The sequence below is a fragment of the Piliocolobus tephrosceles genome, chromosome 7 (assembly GCF_002776525.5).
Source record: "Piliocolobus tephrosceles isolate RC106 chromosome 7, ASM277652v3, whole genome shotgun sequence".
Taxonomy (NCBI): Eukaryota; Metazoa; Chordata; class Mammalia; order Primates; family Cercopithecidae; genus Piliocolobus; species Piliocolobus tephrosceles.
Window position 1 is genome coordinate 82,217,101 of NC_045440.1, and position 17,586 is coordinate 82,234,686.

The 17,586-nt window shown below is 40.5% G+C and overlaps 1 protein-coding gene across 1 annotated transcript; it reads left to right on the forward strand.

The window, feature by feature from the left end:
* Positions 1-2,041: 2,041 nt before the first annotated feature.
* Positions 2,042-6,979, forward strand: FABP5 (fatty acid binding protein 5). Its single transcript, XM_023227776.3, has 4 exons — positions 2,042-2,911; positions 5,578-5,750; positions 6,081-6,182; positions 6,720-6,979. Exons 1-4 carry the CDS (start codon positions 2,833-2,835, stop codon positions 6,771-6,773), a joined length of 408 nt encoding a protein of 135 aa, XP_023083544.1. The 5' UTR covers positions 2,042-2,832; the 3' UTR covers positions 6,774-6,979.
* Positions 6,980-17,586: the final 10,607 nt, after the last annotated feature.

Consider the following 17,586-nt stretch of genomic DNA (forward strand, 5'->3'; position numbering starts at 1 on the left):
CTACCAACTGCCTGTTGCTAAGCCACCAACACTTACTGTCCTTAGGAAGAATTAATATGCAATAATCAACTTTGTGGAAGGCATATCTATGTACATAAACTTTAACTGGGAAGTTGTCTTTAAATAAAAATGACACAATATGTTCCAAAGCTGTGTGTGATTACAGAATGAGAAGCTGAAAAACTACTCACATTTATCAAGTAAAGCCTCAGAGAAATATTATGGTTTTACCACTAGGTGGAAACAGAGTAATTTTGAGTACGCTTTTTCAAGGCCATGAACTACTACTGCAGGAGTACTTCATAAACTGAAGGTGACCTAATAAATCATTTAGTTTTAATTCTCATCTCCTTAAATTCACAGATGATAAAACTAAGGTACAGAGATATTAAGTAAAATTGCATCTGTCTTGAAAAAGGCAGTTTTCTAAGCTACTGGAAGAAGAGTTGCTAGTAATTCTTGATTCTTCAGTCATTTTCATCCATAAGAAGAATGTGTTGTTATCTTCCAGTGTGAAGGAAGACATGATATAACACCTGCATTACGTATGTGCTCACTAAAAATAATGAACAGCACAGTTACTAATGTTCGTGAGGACAGGCTAGGATAAGACTATTGTTTCTTGTTTCCTATGTCGTAATTAATCACAATCAAGTGATGATTCTCCTTCTTTCCAATGAAGAAATACTCAACCATCCCCATAAAGTTACATGAGACTTCAGTGAAATTTGTTTTCACAACATTTTTGGTTTTACACCTCATAATGGGTGCAAGGTAAGTAGCCTAGAATAGGCCTTTACTTAGCGGGTGAAGAGAGTACTTACTGCTTTTTCACAGCTTAAAATCCATTACCATTACTCTTGAGAAGGAAAGAATCTGAGTAGTACAGCTTAAGGGGCATTAGGAATAATCTACTCCAATCACACATCTGTATACACATCAGATGAAGTGTCTGAAGACAAGACATTCAATGTGTTTCCCTGAGGAACAGAGCAATCACCATGCCCTTTTTTGTTCCACAAGATAAAATAACGGTTATTATTTTGGCCATATATCTTTGTTTTTTCTGTATGTTTTAACACAAAAGAACGATTTCCACTCATCACATTAGAGATTGTGTTTAAACTTAAGTTTTAGGTAAGGCCTTGGGATTAAAGGCTATTTCTTAAGTAGCTAAGTATCTAGTACTCCAGTGCCAATCTCTTTTTGATATTTCTGTAACACGTTAGATTATGATAATTTAAAAATTAGTATCAGAGTGCTGCATCCTATTATTACTACATTCTATACAGAAATGGATAAGACGTGTTGAAACGGCATATGAAGAGCTCAAACACACAGGCAGCCCTAGTAGCTCCCTGAAGTGCCTGGAAGCCAGGGCTTCCCATCACTGAGCAAATGATGCACTCAACTTCCCTCAGAACACGAATGTTTTCTGAGCAGTGGGGACATGCCGACCCTTACTGGGAAAACAACTGAGTGTTAAATGGTACCACAAGGAAGACTGGTGTGACCCTAAACTTAGGGCAGGGACTTGAAAGGGATGCAGTTCAAGGGAGCAGCATGTTGGGAGATAGCAAACCAACCTCAGATTTCAATTTTGTCAAGGATGATACAAGAACTAGTAGTATCTCGGTGACTATGGTCTACTCAGAGCTCCGTCATCAGGTGTGGTCTGATTTCATAAGGTCTTCAGTGAGTTGGACCTGGATGGGGATTCTGGTTCTACCACTGTGCACTTTCTTTGCCCTATTTTCTCTTTTGAAAAATTGGGATAACACCCCTAGCAAAAATATAGTGGAGACCAATGTCTATAAAGTGCCCAGGAAGCACATCTAGCACTTAGTAGCTACTCAATAATTACACATTACCTCTATTGAAACGGCCAACCTGTGTGGCAACTTCCTCACCTCAGTCCAGTCCAGGGAGGTCAGTCCAGTCCAGGGAGGTCAGCTCCAACAGGCACCCGGGAACACCAAGTAATAAACTGTGAAAAGTACACTTTGAAACGTATCATGTTCTACGCACATGTATAGGGTATTATTATAGTTCAAGAGAGAGGGAACCCGCTGGTGTCTGAGAAGAAACCGTGAAGGGTGCACTACGAGGGGAACATAAACTAATAAAACATTCTTGAATGGCAATGACAATCACTAGAGTTGACACTTCCTGCAGTCTTTTAGTTTAGAAACCACACTTCCGGAGACGTCCCCGTTCCAACAGGCACCTTCTGATCAAATCCTCTAGCTCAACTCAGGTATATCCCCACTATTGGGCCAGGGAGACCTGCGGATGGCGAGAGCGGGTTCTCTTAGGAGGGTGTGGATTGTGAGCTTGTCCGCTGGCAAGGAGCAGAAGGTCAGGGAGGCACCGTAGTTAATCAATCAATAAACCAAACAGCCGATCAATCACTTCCTGCAGTCCGAGTCCGGCGAGGGCTCATCGATTGGTCCGGGTATTTTGAAAGGAAAAACGGCGGTGGATAGGCTGTCAAACGGAGGGGTGAAGGAGAGGTGGGGCTGGGCCTCCAGGTGCCCCCTGTGGCTTCCTGGGCCTGCAGAGGCGCCGAAACGTGCAGGCGCCGTCGTCCGGGAGGCGTGGGGCGCGCGGGGCGAGTCCCTGCTTGCTGGTTAGCACCTCCCGACCCCGGGAAGGCCCGGGGGGCGCGCGGCGGGCGGGGCGAGGGCCGGGCGAGGCCCGCCTCCCATTGGCCGCATAGCGCCGCCCTGCGCGGACCGCCGTTATAAACCAGCCGCCTGCGCCGGGCGCCTCACAGCACGCTACCACGCCGACGCCGACCCCGCTCTGCACGTCAGCCAGCCCGCGCCCACCATGGCCACAGTTCAGCAGCTGGAAGGAAGATGGCGCCTGGTGGATAGCAAAGGCTTTGATGAATACATGAAGGAGCTAGGTGAGGCACCCGACCTGGCAGCGCCTGCAACGTGGCGTGTTTGTGGCCGTCTGTCCTTCGGTCGTAGTCAGCGTGCCAGATTCCGGGGCAGGAGATGCTCGGCGACCTACCCCCAACCCCTCCCATCTTCCCCACCACGCGGCCGTTGGGTGCAGCGCGCACAGCACCACGCGGGCAGGCGTCTAGGAGCAGGGAGCGTGCGCGCCTCCTGCCCGCCCGCGGGCCGCAAGATTCCGGAGGTAGTCCACCTCCTGGTCCACCTACCTCTCTTATGCTTCTTTCCCCTCGCCCAAACAGCAGCCACTCCGCATTGCTTCCTGTCCTTTAGTGCGCGCACCCGTCACCTCACGCTGCACTTCTTTCGACCCCCTCCAGGCGACCCTCTATTTCCCTGTTTTCATCCTTTACTCATCCTTCCCCTTCCTGCCACCATCCTGTCTCTTCCATTTACCCCATCGTGGCAGCACCAACTCCCCTTTCCCTCCCTGTCGCATCTTTTGTTCCTCTATGGCCCGCAGGTCGCCCTCCCTTCTTGGGGACGCTGTGCTGGCACGCAGTTTCCCGCAGAAATCCTGTAGACAGGTCTGAGCGGCGCTGCAGCTTCAGCTTGTATTCCTCTGTCAGCCCCATCTCTCCCAGATCCTCTGCTCGCCCTCAGCAGTTGAGCCGAACCGTTTGGATTGGCACCCCATGGAACACCAGGGCCCCCGAGAAGCGTGGCGCTGGCGGTGCCGACCTGCTGCTGGCACTGCCGGGCCGGGGCACCGCAGTGGTAGGGTGGCCTGTGGGAGGAGCGCAATTAGGCCGACTGTGCCTGGGGGTGGCCATGTGTTGCCATCCTGGCCTCTGCCACTTGAGGGTGAGGGGGAAGGGGGCAGTGGGCTTTGCTGGAAAACCGTAACAGAAACTGCCCGGCCCTCCTGCGGCAAACTGCATGCAAGATGGGTGTGGCCCTGCGGAAAGCGTTCCGAGGGAGAAGAATCTCAGTAGTAAGATTCATTTCTCTCACTCAAAACAGTGCTTCATTATAAATTACTGTCCTTTTCTATGCCAGTGACAGATTGCATGATGATTGAGACAACTGGATAAATTGCAAACAAAAATGGACCTTTGTCACAGGCCACTAGAAAGTGAGATGGAGTTAGCATAGCATGGATCCTCTCTGGAAGGAGCTTCCAGCCCTAAGGGACGGCTGGGACTTATGAGGTTGCTTCAGAAGCCGGTATCCACAAATGTTAACCTGGTTGCTCGCTGGTGAAATAACTACTGTGGCCCTCTATTGATACCTGGTTGCTGTGGCACTTCGGAATCACTCCTTCAGTACCTTTTATCCAAGACAATGTGGTGTTAAGGCTGGTTTATGGTGAATCATGAGTGTATTTATGATACTATCAGTGAAGTAAGAAGGCAGTATTTTTCTTTTTCCTTGTAAACCTACATCAAGATGACTCTGGAAAAAGCGATTTACTGCACATGTCCAATAAATACAGTGTGTGTGTACAAGTTTAAGGCCCAGAGAACAAACTGTAGAAAGCAAATTGTGTGTAGGTTTGGAGGGCTTGTTTCCAGGATTCTGGAGTCTTGAAGTTTGTCAAGACTCAGTTCATTAGGGAGCAGTCACGATGTGAAAAGAGCAGAGCCCATTTATTTGTCCAAAGTGAGAGTAAATAATGACTCAATTAACAGCGTAAGGCACTAGCCCTGAGCTGGCCAAAGAGAAGACTCCAAGGGGAACTTTAAAGCCTGGCTGAGAGTTCTTCATCAAGACAATCACGCTGCGTAGGTTGTAGTCTCATTTATGAAACAGTGATTTGGCCTGGATCTAATAATGTCTCTTTATACATGTTAATTAACGCTAAGGGGAAAGAGAGAGATCATAAATTACATGTTAACGTTAAGGGGAAATTGATAGATCATAAATTAATATACAATTTAATATGGTATTTTATAAATTTCTATTGATTTATAAAGCTATGAAATATTTTTTATATTCAAAGGTAGGATTTTTTTTTCCATTTGTTAGCATCAAGATTGTGCTGCTGACTTTTAAAAGATTGTGCTATTCGAATATCTCAGGATCGATTTCTATTTTGTGTAGTCTACTAATCAAATATTTATTGAGAGCATTTATATGCCAGACTGTGTGCTGGAGTCATAGAATGTAATGGTTGGCAGAATCCAGTAAAAAGAAAAAGATTGAGCGAACTCCTGAATTTGCAGTTTTGAATGCTTTATCTCCACCTTCTATCAACTCCTTTCAGTAAATAAAATTTGGAAGTTTGCATTTCTTCCCTAACTTTCTGAAAGCCAGCATAGCAGGGTGGCCAAGAGCTCAGATTTGAAGCCAGAGTACCAGTGCTCTTGATTCCCAGCTCCATCACTTTCTAGTTGAACGATCTTGGGCAAGTTACTTCAGTGCCTCGCTTTCTCATCAGTAAAATGGAGACAGTAACATCTGCCTTTTACAGGGCTGTTGTAAGCTTACCTGAGTTTCATATATGTAAAGTGCTGGCTCATACCATGGGATATGTGTTTACAATAGTTATCAATAAGCAAGTAAGTGAAAATATGCTGCACAAAGTGATTACAATGGAATTATATTGCTTTTATCATGTAAATGATAACTTTGGTCTTCCTGTTATTTAACATGACTTAACATTCTACAGGAGTGGGAATAGCTTTGCGAAAAATGGGCGCAATGGCCAAGCCAGACTGTATCATCACTTGTGATGGCAAAAACCTCACCATAAAAACTGAGAGCACTTTGAAAACAACACAGTTTTCTTGTACTCTGGGAGAGAAATTTGAAGAAACCACAGCTGATGGCAGAAAAACTCAGGTCAGTCATGACATGTTATGAAATCACAGAAGCTTCTGGAATGATAGACTGTATCAATAACATTTTACTGTTTGTAGGCAAGAACTTAATGAAAAAGTTATGAATTGAGTTTTGTCAAATTAGCAAAAGTATCAACTTCATCATAGAATTGGCGTCTTTTAGATGCTACTAGGTTGAAAACCACAAACTATTGTGAATAAAATCAATATGGGTTAATGAAGTAGACTCAGAAAGGAGAAGGTGAAAAAAAATGTTGATTAATGAGGTTATGAGTCATGGAAACTCTTGTAATGTACTTGGAAGATTAAAACATTTACTTCATTTTTGCAGACTGTCTGCAGCTTTACAGATGGTGCATTGGTTCAGCATCAGGAGTGGGATGGGAAGGAAAGCACAATAACAAGAAAATTGAAAGATGGGAAATTAGTGGTGGTAAGTGTCAAACTGCTGTGTCTTAGCTTCTTGTGTGCATTCGTAGTTCATGTAACTGTTGTATATCATTGATCATTAACAGAACTCAGTTTGGAAGAAAAAAAAGCAAAATAACAAGTTAAATACTAGAACACTGATTATTAAGAAAGTCCTAGTGGAGATAGAGAAGTGACATGACATAGTAAAGGCTTTGGCTGGCGTTGGGGGGAGTTCTTGCTTTGCTGCCACATTACAGTGAAATCTTGGCAAGCCCCCAAACTGCTCTTTTAGGCACACATTTTTCTGTATCTTTAAGGAATATTTGCCATGACCAAAACAATAAACATATATTCAACACATTAGTTTTCTGTAAAACATGCATATTATAAGCAAAACAACAGCTTCTAGCTTCTCTCAAACCCGTGAATCCTGAAAGAAATTTTCTCCATCTATGAATTAGATGACATGATTTTGTGGGACTTTGATTCTAATGTTTTAATACCACCACTGCTGGAATATAAGGCTAACCTAACTCTTTAATATCTTTCCTTCTCCTAGGACTGTGTCATGAACAATGTCACCTGTACTCGGATCTATGAAAAAGTAGAATAAAAATTCCATCATCACTTTGGACAGGAATTAACTAAAAGAATGACCAAGCTCAGTTCAATGAGCAAATCTCCATACTGTTTTTTTTTTTTTTTCATTACTGTGTTCAATTATCTTTATCACAAACATTTTACATGTAGCTATTTCAAAGTGTGTTGGATTAATTAGGATCAGCCCTTGGTTAATAAAGAAATGTGTTTGTGCTAATACATGTTGTATGCATTCTTTAAACCTTACAGGAAATTAGCGATGAGTTTTAATAATTATTAACTGAGTAAAGGCTGGGGGAGTCTTGAGGGTACTGTATTAAGATGACACTAGCAATTTAGATAGCTACTCTTACAGGAAATACTGTATCAATTATTTAAGCTTTCCCTATACTATTTGAAGTTTGTATGAACTCAAGAATCTTGAATTTCTGGCAGAGACCATTCTCGATAAAAGGTAGCTACAACATAAACTTTATGATTCAAATTAGAGCAAAGGTTTAATTAACCATCATTGACTAGAATATTTTTTGTGTGTATTTATATACACATATAAATAATATACTATGTATAGAATAACCAGAATTCTAGTGAGTCTCTGTTTCTTGGTCCCCAATGCAAATATCCACAGTTCACATTTGGAGAAGCAGGCTGTTGGCCCTGAGCTAAAGCTTTGCATAAATGATCTTTAGGGCAAACGTTAAAGGGCTAGTACAACTACATCCATTCTGCAAGTAAGAAAACTGGTTTTTGAGTAATTATTTCAAGGACAGGAGGTAGTAGAGCTGGACTGACAACCTATATCTCATCAAGTCTACTCAATGTGTTCAGTCATTCTACAAGGCTGCCTCTTTGCAGCTTGTGCAGAGATCTTGTCTGAAGTCCCTAAGTATACTAATTGAGACTTCTGAAACCACCCTCCATGTGAAGATATGTTAACTGGTAAGCATCTTCTCTTAAGAATTACCCACTGCTAGCAGTCAGTGGAGGTTTTCAACTCATTGATACTCTAATCCTGTGCTGTCCAATATGTAGCTATGAGTCACATATGGCTATTGAACTTTTGAAGTGTGACTAGTCTGAAATGAGATGTACATAGGGGATTTCAAAGGCTTAGTACAAAAAGTAAAATGCCTTAATGATTTTTTGGTATTGATTGCATATTAAAATAAGTTACAATAATAAAGTTAATTTTACCCATTTTTTTAATGTGGCTAGGGAAAATGTAAAAATTGCTTGTACTTCCATTTCAGTCATGCTTATTTCAGTCTCTATGCTAGGGTTCTTTCATCCACATTTTCCGCTTCTCATAATCATATGCATTTATTGACATTCTCCCTGAACCAAACATGATTGAGAAGTGGAAAATGTGGATGAACGAAGAACCCTAGCATAGAGACTGAAATAAGCACCATTGAAATTCACATAGAAAGGAAGTCTAAGTCAACACTGTCCAATAAAAAATATGACAAAAATGAAAGCACAGGACCCATAATATAGTACAGGCTTAATGTCCCACCAGCACTGCCCAATATAACTTCATGTGACACGGAAATGCTCTTTAATATCTGCACTGTCCACTGAGGTAGCCACAAGCCCTAAGTGAGTATTGAGCACTTGAAATGAGTGCAACTGAGGAACTGAATTTTTAATTTAGTTTTTATTAACTAAAATGTAAATTTTAAGTACCCACATGTAGTTAGTGACTGTTAATTTGGACAGCATGGGATGTCTCCAAAATTGAAGTTCTTATGTTTTAAAATTTCAGACCTTTCCTCTTGCAGTATTCTCTCTCTGGATTCATGGGAATGTCATGTTTCCAGTGTTTTATTAAATGTCTAATCTTTGATTATTTCTTTTCCATCTTAAATCTAATCCATTAGCAAATTATTTGTTTTACCATCAGAATATACCTAGAATTCAATTGCTTCTCACCTCTTTCACAGATACCACCCTCATTCAGACATCACCATCGTCTCTGCCCTTCTCTGCCATTTTGCAACTTTATTCTCCCAAAGCTATCATTTTAAAACACAGGTTACAACATGTTACTCCTCTGTTGAGAACCCTCCACTGGCCTCTCATTTCACTAGGAGTAGAAGCTAAGATTTTCATAGAGTTTCTATCTGATTTGCCTGTGTCTTTCACCTTCCCAGCACCCCCTCGTATCATCTGCCACTGTCTCTCAAACATTCCCTCAGACCTTGGCCAATGTTGATGCAAATGTGCTCTTGCCTCAGGGCCTTTGCACCTGTTTCCTCAGCCTGAAACACTCTTCCCCAAGGAGGCTGCAGCCCACACTTTCTCCTTTCCTTAGAATCTCTTCCCTGAAGGTCACCCTAGCAGTGAGTCATTCCCAGACCACATGATGCATCAGAGCTGCCACTCCTCCCCCGCATTCTCTCCCTAAGCTGCTTTATTTTTTCTCATAGTCCTCACCTTTATCATCAGTTCTAACTATACATTTACTTGTTTTATTTCTTGATTTTTTTGGTTATTATCTGCCTCCGCAATAGAAAGTAGGTCTTATGAGGAAGGGACTTTGTTTCTAACAGTGCACACACTCTCTAGCATGCAATTAGGGGAGAACCTGACTTACAAAAGATGCTTCATACATATTTGTTAAGTGAATGAATTTGTTAATAAATTAATGGATTCCTGACATCTATTTAACACATTTTATATTATTTAAGACCCGTTATGATATTGCTTCAATCGACTTTATTAAAACCATATTTCTTACCTTTTTACAAATGATTCAACTTTAATCAGGTCTCTTACCCCAGAATAGTGTGCTTGATGACTGTGGAATAAGGATGTTTGAAATAGGAAGTAAGGAATTCAGCCTTGCTTCCAAACTGGCATGTCATGGCACTCTGGCCACCAAAAAATAGGCTACCCAGTTTTGATCAATGTATACACTTTATTTTACTGCACCCAAGCACTCTGCTGACAGGCAACGCCTGTCAAGCAGAACTGGACCTGAGGTGTTTGTAGAACATGGTGAAGAATAATATGATTTGCTAGAAGAAAGACAGTTTAACACGAGTCAGCCTCTCACTAAAGAAAAATATACAGGAGAAAGATGACAACTTTTGTATTATGTCCTTGAGCACCATGAGGGCATCAACTGTTCTCTACAAGTGAAGTCCGAGTACCTGCAGATGAATGGTTGTAGTGAATTGCCACTGTGAGATCTTGGCAGGCAAAATGAGAATTGTTTTATGCTAGTAGTGATTACGATGATGCATCTATTGCTAACATTGTCAAGGATTTCTTGAGTCTCAATCTCTTTAACTGTTTCCTCAAAATTCTGGTATTTGAAATTGTGCTATGACCATGAAAAGGTTGAGAACCATCTTGTTGGCACCTAGATTTTGATGCTGCCAAGTCAGCTTAGACTATTACTCAATTCTTGCTGCTCATAAACCAATGATTCTTAATGCCTATTCCATTTTGAATTCACTTTTAAGTTCATGAGAATAATTATAGTGTTTCCTTGGGTTTCATGAATTCTCTGTTCTCCTTTTCTAACACTGCCCTCCTAGAATTCACTGCCATTTGGTGGGTCATGGGTGAAGTGAGTTGGTGGACAGGGCTGATGAAGCTGGTGAACTGGTTTGGAAAGCTGAGTGACATGTGTTTTGAAATGTTGTGAAAGGCAAAGTGGTATGACTTGCAGCTGGTCACACAGCAACTGGAAAATAATTGGAGTCTTATGATAACTGGTCTGCCAGGCTCTGTCACCAGATCTTATGTAAACATTTGCTTTTGATCCAGTCTCTCTCCTCCTCCCATGGCCTCCTCCCCTCATACCTCCTTCTCCCATACTGCATACTTGGAAAATGTCTGAAAAGAGGATTCTTAAGGAGCGTTTTTTAAAGGTGCTGGCAACACATGGCATGGTGAATAAGATAGAGTACGGCGAACGTTCTTTCTGATGGAACTGACATTCTAGTGTGAGATGATGTGTCTTAGTCTGTCCTGTGCTGCTGTGACAGAATACTTGAGACTGGGTAATTTATAAAGAACAGAAATTTATCTCTTATATTTCTCAAGGCTGGGAAGTCGAAAATTCAGGGATCTGATCTGGTGAGGGCCTTCTTGATACGTCATCCCAAGGCGGAGGGTGGAAGGACAAGAGAGAGTAAGAGAGCAAGAGGGGACTGAAATCACTTTCACGACAAGCCCACTCTTGCTATAACCACCCCACTCCAGAGATAATGACATTAATCCATTCATGAAGGCAGAGCCGTTGTGACCTAATCACCTCTTATTAGGCCCCACCTCCCATCAGTGTTGCATTAGGGATTACATTTCCAACACATAAACTTTGGGGGACACAGTCAAACCATAGCGTGATGGAACATACATGATTCAAACAAATGTCAGGGTGATAAGTACAGCTAAAAATATAAAACCAAGTAGAGTGATAAGAAGTGGAAGTGGTGGAATCTGTTAGGTTGGTGCAAAAGTAATTGCAGTTTTTTGCCATGACTTTGAAGTGCAAAGACTGCAATTATGTTTGCACCAACTTAATACTTTATATGGGATGGTCAGGGAAGGCCACTTAGAAAAGGGGGTGTTTGGACTGAGACCTGAATAATGAGAGAAGTAGGTAGGCAAGTGAACATCTGGAGCAACAGTGTTCTAGGCAGAGGGACTAGGCGCTGCAGAAGCCCTGAGGTGGGGACTGACAGAGAACCACAGAGTGACAGAAGCTTATTGAAAGAGGAGCAATGTGGAGCGAGATGCGGTCTGAGATTTAGGTGAGAAGCAGAGTGTGTAAGACCTTGTAGCTCCTAGTGAGGGATTTAGGTTTATCTAAGGACCCAGGGAAACTACCGAGAGTGTCAAGGAGGAAGTGACAGATGACTGTTTTAAAAAAGATGTTCTATTTTCACTTTTGCGATGAGATACTGATATTTGGAATAACTTACCAAAGACACTGAAAATATTGGACAAAATTTGGTTTTTAATTGCCTTAAAGTGACAATGAGCTGACAAAATCATGAGGAATTATGTGGCCTATTTCTGGGAATCCAGAGAAGCAAGCCCAACTGACAGGCGAGTTTCACCCTGGAGTATTAATTGCAGGTCTAGGAGACATGGCTGAGAGACTGAGCTATGCTTTTGGCAACATAGGAAACAACTGGGCCTTTGTCTGATGATAGGCTGACTCCATCCTCTACTGTCTTGGAGAAAGTTCGCTGAATGTTGATAATTGAGTTATAAAGATATTCATCCAAGTGCTTTTACATTAGCAGATGATTGGCAAACATATAACTTTCTAGAAATAGAAGACTGGTTAAATAATCATAATATAGCCATACAATAAAATACTAACTGGAATTAAAAAAACAAAAAGACAATAGCTTGGAAAAAAGACTTGTAATTCACTGTAAAGTGGAAAAACCAGATATAAAATATTATGTACATATTATACCATTTGTGTAATAATGGGCACATATGTGTATTTAAATACAGAAGAATGTTAACAGTGCCTATCTCTTGGGTTTGAGGTGATGTTTAATTTTTATTTGCTTATCTTTCTATTACAAAAATGCAAAAACATTTAAATGCCAATAGCTTGTTTGTATCTTTAATAATAAATTTATATTAGAAGAGCATAAAGAAGTAAATATCCTTGGAAGTCTCACTTCTATAGAAAATTGATATTAATATTTTGTTATGATGCATTCAAATAATTCTTCATACATTTATATGCACAAACATCCAAAACATTTTATACATGGAATCATATAACACAGTCTTCTCTTGCCATTATTTGTCTTTTAAACGTGATTTAAGTATAGATTCACATCTTTTTTTTTGACTTCATAATATTTAACTTTACTTCAACTCTATTATTCCTTTTATCAATTTCCTCTTGATAAATATTTAAGCTTTTGAAAAAGTTTTGGAGTTATTAACAGTGGTTTGATAAACATTCTTTTCCATTGATGGAATATAATTATTTAAAATATTTTTAAAATATTTATCCTTTGGTTAGATCCCCTAAAGCACTCAACCCATGATATGACACAAGCCAAGTAATGCCTGGCTGCAAACAAAGCTGGCTTCACAAAGCTGCAGAATGTAGTAGGCACCTGGTTAAGGAAAATTCTACCCCACAAAATATTTTGCCCACAACAGGCTAACAGGGAACACATTTTTCCCCCTTTTTACATTAAATATCTGAATGTTGGGGAAGGGGAGATGTTTGTTCTAAAGTTAATCCTAATAGTAAAGTTAAATGTCCAACATTGTGTTTATACTGTAATGGTAAGTTTTGCTCTTTCTCATTGCTGAACTTTATGCAAGGGCCTAGTGCTTATTTGGGCACAGCTCCAGAGGTCTTCATTCTTATTCTCATCTGAATGCATGGCCCTGCCAGGTTGTGTATAACCTGTGCTACACCTGTGTGTGTACCTGTGTGCATAGGCCACTAAGGCCCTGGTATTTGGCTTAGTTTCTTTCTTGCTTTGCTGCTGTTTGGTTTGGTTTATTGATTCTCTGAAAGAATATAAGGGAGAAAAATCCCAGAGAGATGTTTCAGAGTTTCAGGACAGTAGCAATGAAGATAGTATTCACACAGAAGTTTAGAAAAGTTAGATATAAGAGAACAAAGACTCCTTTCATCATTTAGACACAGTTGGTTTGACAAAGGTTTTCAGCAAATCACATCACCAAATATAGAAACTAAACTTGCTGACTCAGTCTATTGTACTAACCACTAAACTCAGCTTCCTCCCTTAGCTATACAGGGCGGAAACATGGGGGGAAATGCCACCCTTTCTGGAACAGGCAGACTTTTGGAAAATGGCCAGTTCTGGAGGCTGACTTACATAGTGCATCATTTTACCAGACGCATGCCACACCCAGAAACTTTTCAGAAATCATCATGACAGAGATGAGATAATCTTAATACTTTCTGATTTTATGTGAAGATTATTTACCATGCTGATAGAAGGTTTTATGAGAATTTAAATGTTTTATTCTGAAAATAGGCAGTAATTCCAGAATCCCAGAAAATTTAAATCCATGTCAATTTGGTATATTTGGACAGTTGATGGGGAAATGGTGCTGTTTGAATTCCATGTCTATAGGGCGTAAAGACACATGTTAAAATAAGAAATAAGGCACCACACCAGAATGAGGCAACATAATGTGAATGAAGGCAGTAAGTTCAAGGGATAATTGGATAAAACTGTCATTAGCGTATTTGCCAAGGGGAGAGTTGCATTTTCTCTATCATGTCTCTTATTTCATTATACTAGAGCCTGTATACCTGTAGTGATTCTTTCAGGACTTAAGACAAACACTTTATTTATTCTAAAACAAATTGATACAACTTATATATCACATATAAAAAGTCAGTTGTGTGTTATTGTATTAGTGTTGATCAGTTGGCTGATGAGGTCTTTAAATCCTACCCCAATGACAGCATGTCTGGGATGGATGTCTTGTTGATGATTGATTGATTCATTCATTCAATTTCGCAAATATATGTTGAGTCCCTACAATATGCCAGTTATATAGTGCTAAGAGCTGGGCCTACAAAATTGAATAAAGTAAAAGCTCTCACCTTCATAGAGCTTAGAGTCTGGAGGGAGAGATAGACAATAAACAAAAATTGAACTATTAATTATAGATAGATTTCATTGCCGTGAGAGAACTAAACAGGATGCTTGATGAAGACTAATAGCAGGAACCAATAGTGAGTAGGCCTCTCTTGGGGGAAGAAATTTAAGTTGAAACCCGAAGGCAGGAAAGGAGCCTCCAGGGGAGGAGGAACAAGGAAAAGCCTCTCCAGCATGATTGACAAGTGCAAATGTCTGGAGGTGGACATAACTTGGTGTGGAGCCAGGCAGAACACCTGAAAGAGGGAAGGACTACACTGGAGATGGTGGGCATTGGCTGTGTCCTGCAAGGCCCTGGAGTCAGGGAAAGCACAGTGATTTCATCCAAGTCTATTGGGAAGTCACCAGATGGTTTAGTGCCAGATAGAGCCACAGTAAAGGGCAGATACTCACATCCCAATCCCTTGAGCCAGATATAATTTGGAATTCAGAATTAGTTTTGCATTTTAGAAAGTTAATGTAGTGTGTGTATATATTATATCCACATATTAAACCATATATAATTTTGCCAGAGATGCCTGGGACAATATCATTTAATCAAACATATGAATATATCTGTAGTGAAACTGTGTGACTACTCACACTAAGTGAGGTGAAGAAAGAGTGTACATGGCTCGTCCATCAGTTCACCTCAGGCTTTGCTGCCAAATGAGTTCAAATCCCATGAGGTTTTGCCACCAACTAAGTTATGAAAGAAAAACAGTAGTTTTTGGAGCTTTTTGTATTTTGGGGTTGGTGGATAAGAGATTGTAGATTTATAATTATCCCTCTTTTTTTGCAATTATTATGAACAACATTTATTAATACATCAATTCAAGAAATATTTTTAAAGGCCCATGTGTCATGTAGTGTTCTGAATGTCTAGAAGTGTATTAAACATGAAAATATTTCATATTTTCTTTAAATTTTTTCTTCATTTTAAGTGAAAAAATTGTACATATTTATGGTGTTCAACACAATGTTTTGGTATATTTAGCCATTGTTCCTGATACTCACATTTGCTTTTCATAATTAGGGAGATTTGTCTGCCTATGATAAAGCATTTGTTGTGTTGAATTTAGAGAAAATATTGAACATAAAACCAATAGTATATTTTGAATAATTTCTGCTCCAAATAATGATTTGTAATACTGTTTTTACAGTAATGCCAGATACTGAGGTAAAAACTTTACATGAATAATTCCATTAAATTCTAAAAGATGAGATAGATACAAACTCAACACCAAAAAAAATCCAATTAAAAATGGATAAATTACTTAATAGATATACACCCCTCAACATGGATAAATTTGGAGGGCATTATATAAAGTGAAATAAGGCAGGCAACAGAGAGACAAATACCACATGTTATCACTCATACATGGGAACTAAAAAAGTTGAACTCTTAGAAACATAGAGTTAGACTAGTGGTTATTAGAGGCCAGGTAGTGTCATGGGAAGCAGGATTAGGGAAAGGTTAGTTAATGGATACAAAATTAGAGTGACATAGGAGGATAGTTCCAGCGTTCTATGGCACTGTAGAGTGACTATAATTAACAATTTATTGTATATTTTCAAATAGCTAGAAGGGAAGATTTTGAATTTTCATATGCTAATTACCCTGATTTCATAATTCACATTTATACACATATCAAAATAGTAGACTGTACCTCATAAATATGTATAATTATGTGTCAATTAAAAATAATAATAAAAGCCAAAATATGAGGCAGATACAAATATTATTTCCATTTTACAAATCAAAAAATAGAGGCTGAACAGCAATTTGAAGAGGCCTCTGGAGCTTCACATGTAGAGAGTCAGGCATGCCTAGGAGTTACCCTCCAGTTCCAACCTGATGCCCAGGGTAGCAAATAACCAATGACAGTCAAGTGTAGGAGTGTGAAAGCTCAGGTCCCTTGCATCAGATGAGGACATCTGATATACAACTGAGTTATAACTGACCCTCTAGAGTTGCCTCCTGGATCAGGCTAAAGCCCGCCCTCTGCAGAACTTGGTCTGAGATCATATCCTGCCTCAGTTTCCTCCTCTTCCCACTCCTACTTCCCCTCTCTCATGCCTTCACAGATCTTTCCCTAACACTTCCTTTAACAAATCACTTGCATGCAAATTCTTGCCTCTGGCTCTGCTTCTGGGGAACTCTTTCAGAACAGCCCTGCTGAGCCCTGGAAATTCCTGACCCTCTGAAACCTTGGGACATGATAAAATGTTGTTTAAGCCTCATTTTGGGGTGATTTGTTCTGTAGCAATAGGTAGACAGAATTCCCTGCAACACCACCGTAAGTGTATGCAGCAGGAATCCCTCCAGTCCTTCCTCAAAGGAATCCAGAACTCAATTCATCCTGACCAGATTGACATACTTCACAAAGGAGCTTTCCCTTCTTCTGCAGGTCCCCAGCCAACACTGCTGTCTGGGGGCCCACAGAGTGTTTCATCTGCTGATATAACATCACCTCGAGACCCATTCTATGGTGAATGAAGTGTGGCAAAGGGTCCATAATGAGGAAAGTTGCCGTTCCTACCACAAACCACCACATTCAGAAGATTCTAGCCTGATGGAGCATGGAACCGTCTGTTGAAGGCAAACTCAAGATTGGGGTGCTGTCCTTCAGGATGTGGTAAGTAGCATAAAGCAGCAGCTATTACATATGTTTTTAAAATTTTTAAAAATTGCAGATTTACTTGTGAAAGGCTGAATTAATAGTCATGGTAGCTGGGAGCGGTGGCTCGTGCCTATAATCCCAGCACTTTGGGTGAAAGCCGAGGTGGGCAGATCACTCGAGGTCAGGAGCTCGAGACCAGCCTGGCCAACGTGGTGAAACCCCATCTCTACTAAAAAACACAACAACAAAAAACAAAAACTTATCCAGGCATGGTGGCGGGCGCCTGTAGTCCCAGCTACTTGGGAGGCTGAGGCAGAAGAATTGCTTGAACCTGGGAGACAGAGGTTGCAGTGAGCTGAGATCATGCCACTGCATGCAAGCCTGGGCAATAGAGCAAGACTCCGTCTCAAAATAAATAAATAAATAAATGAAAATAAAACGTCGTGTGGATTGTTTTCAGTCTTTTGCTCTTATAGCTAATCAAAGTTCAGGCTCTGTTTTATTCAATTTATAGAGACTCTAGAGTCGAAGTACAAATGGGAATCCAATGGGAGCAATCTACACGCTCAGGAACCAGAGGCAG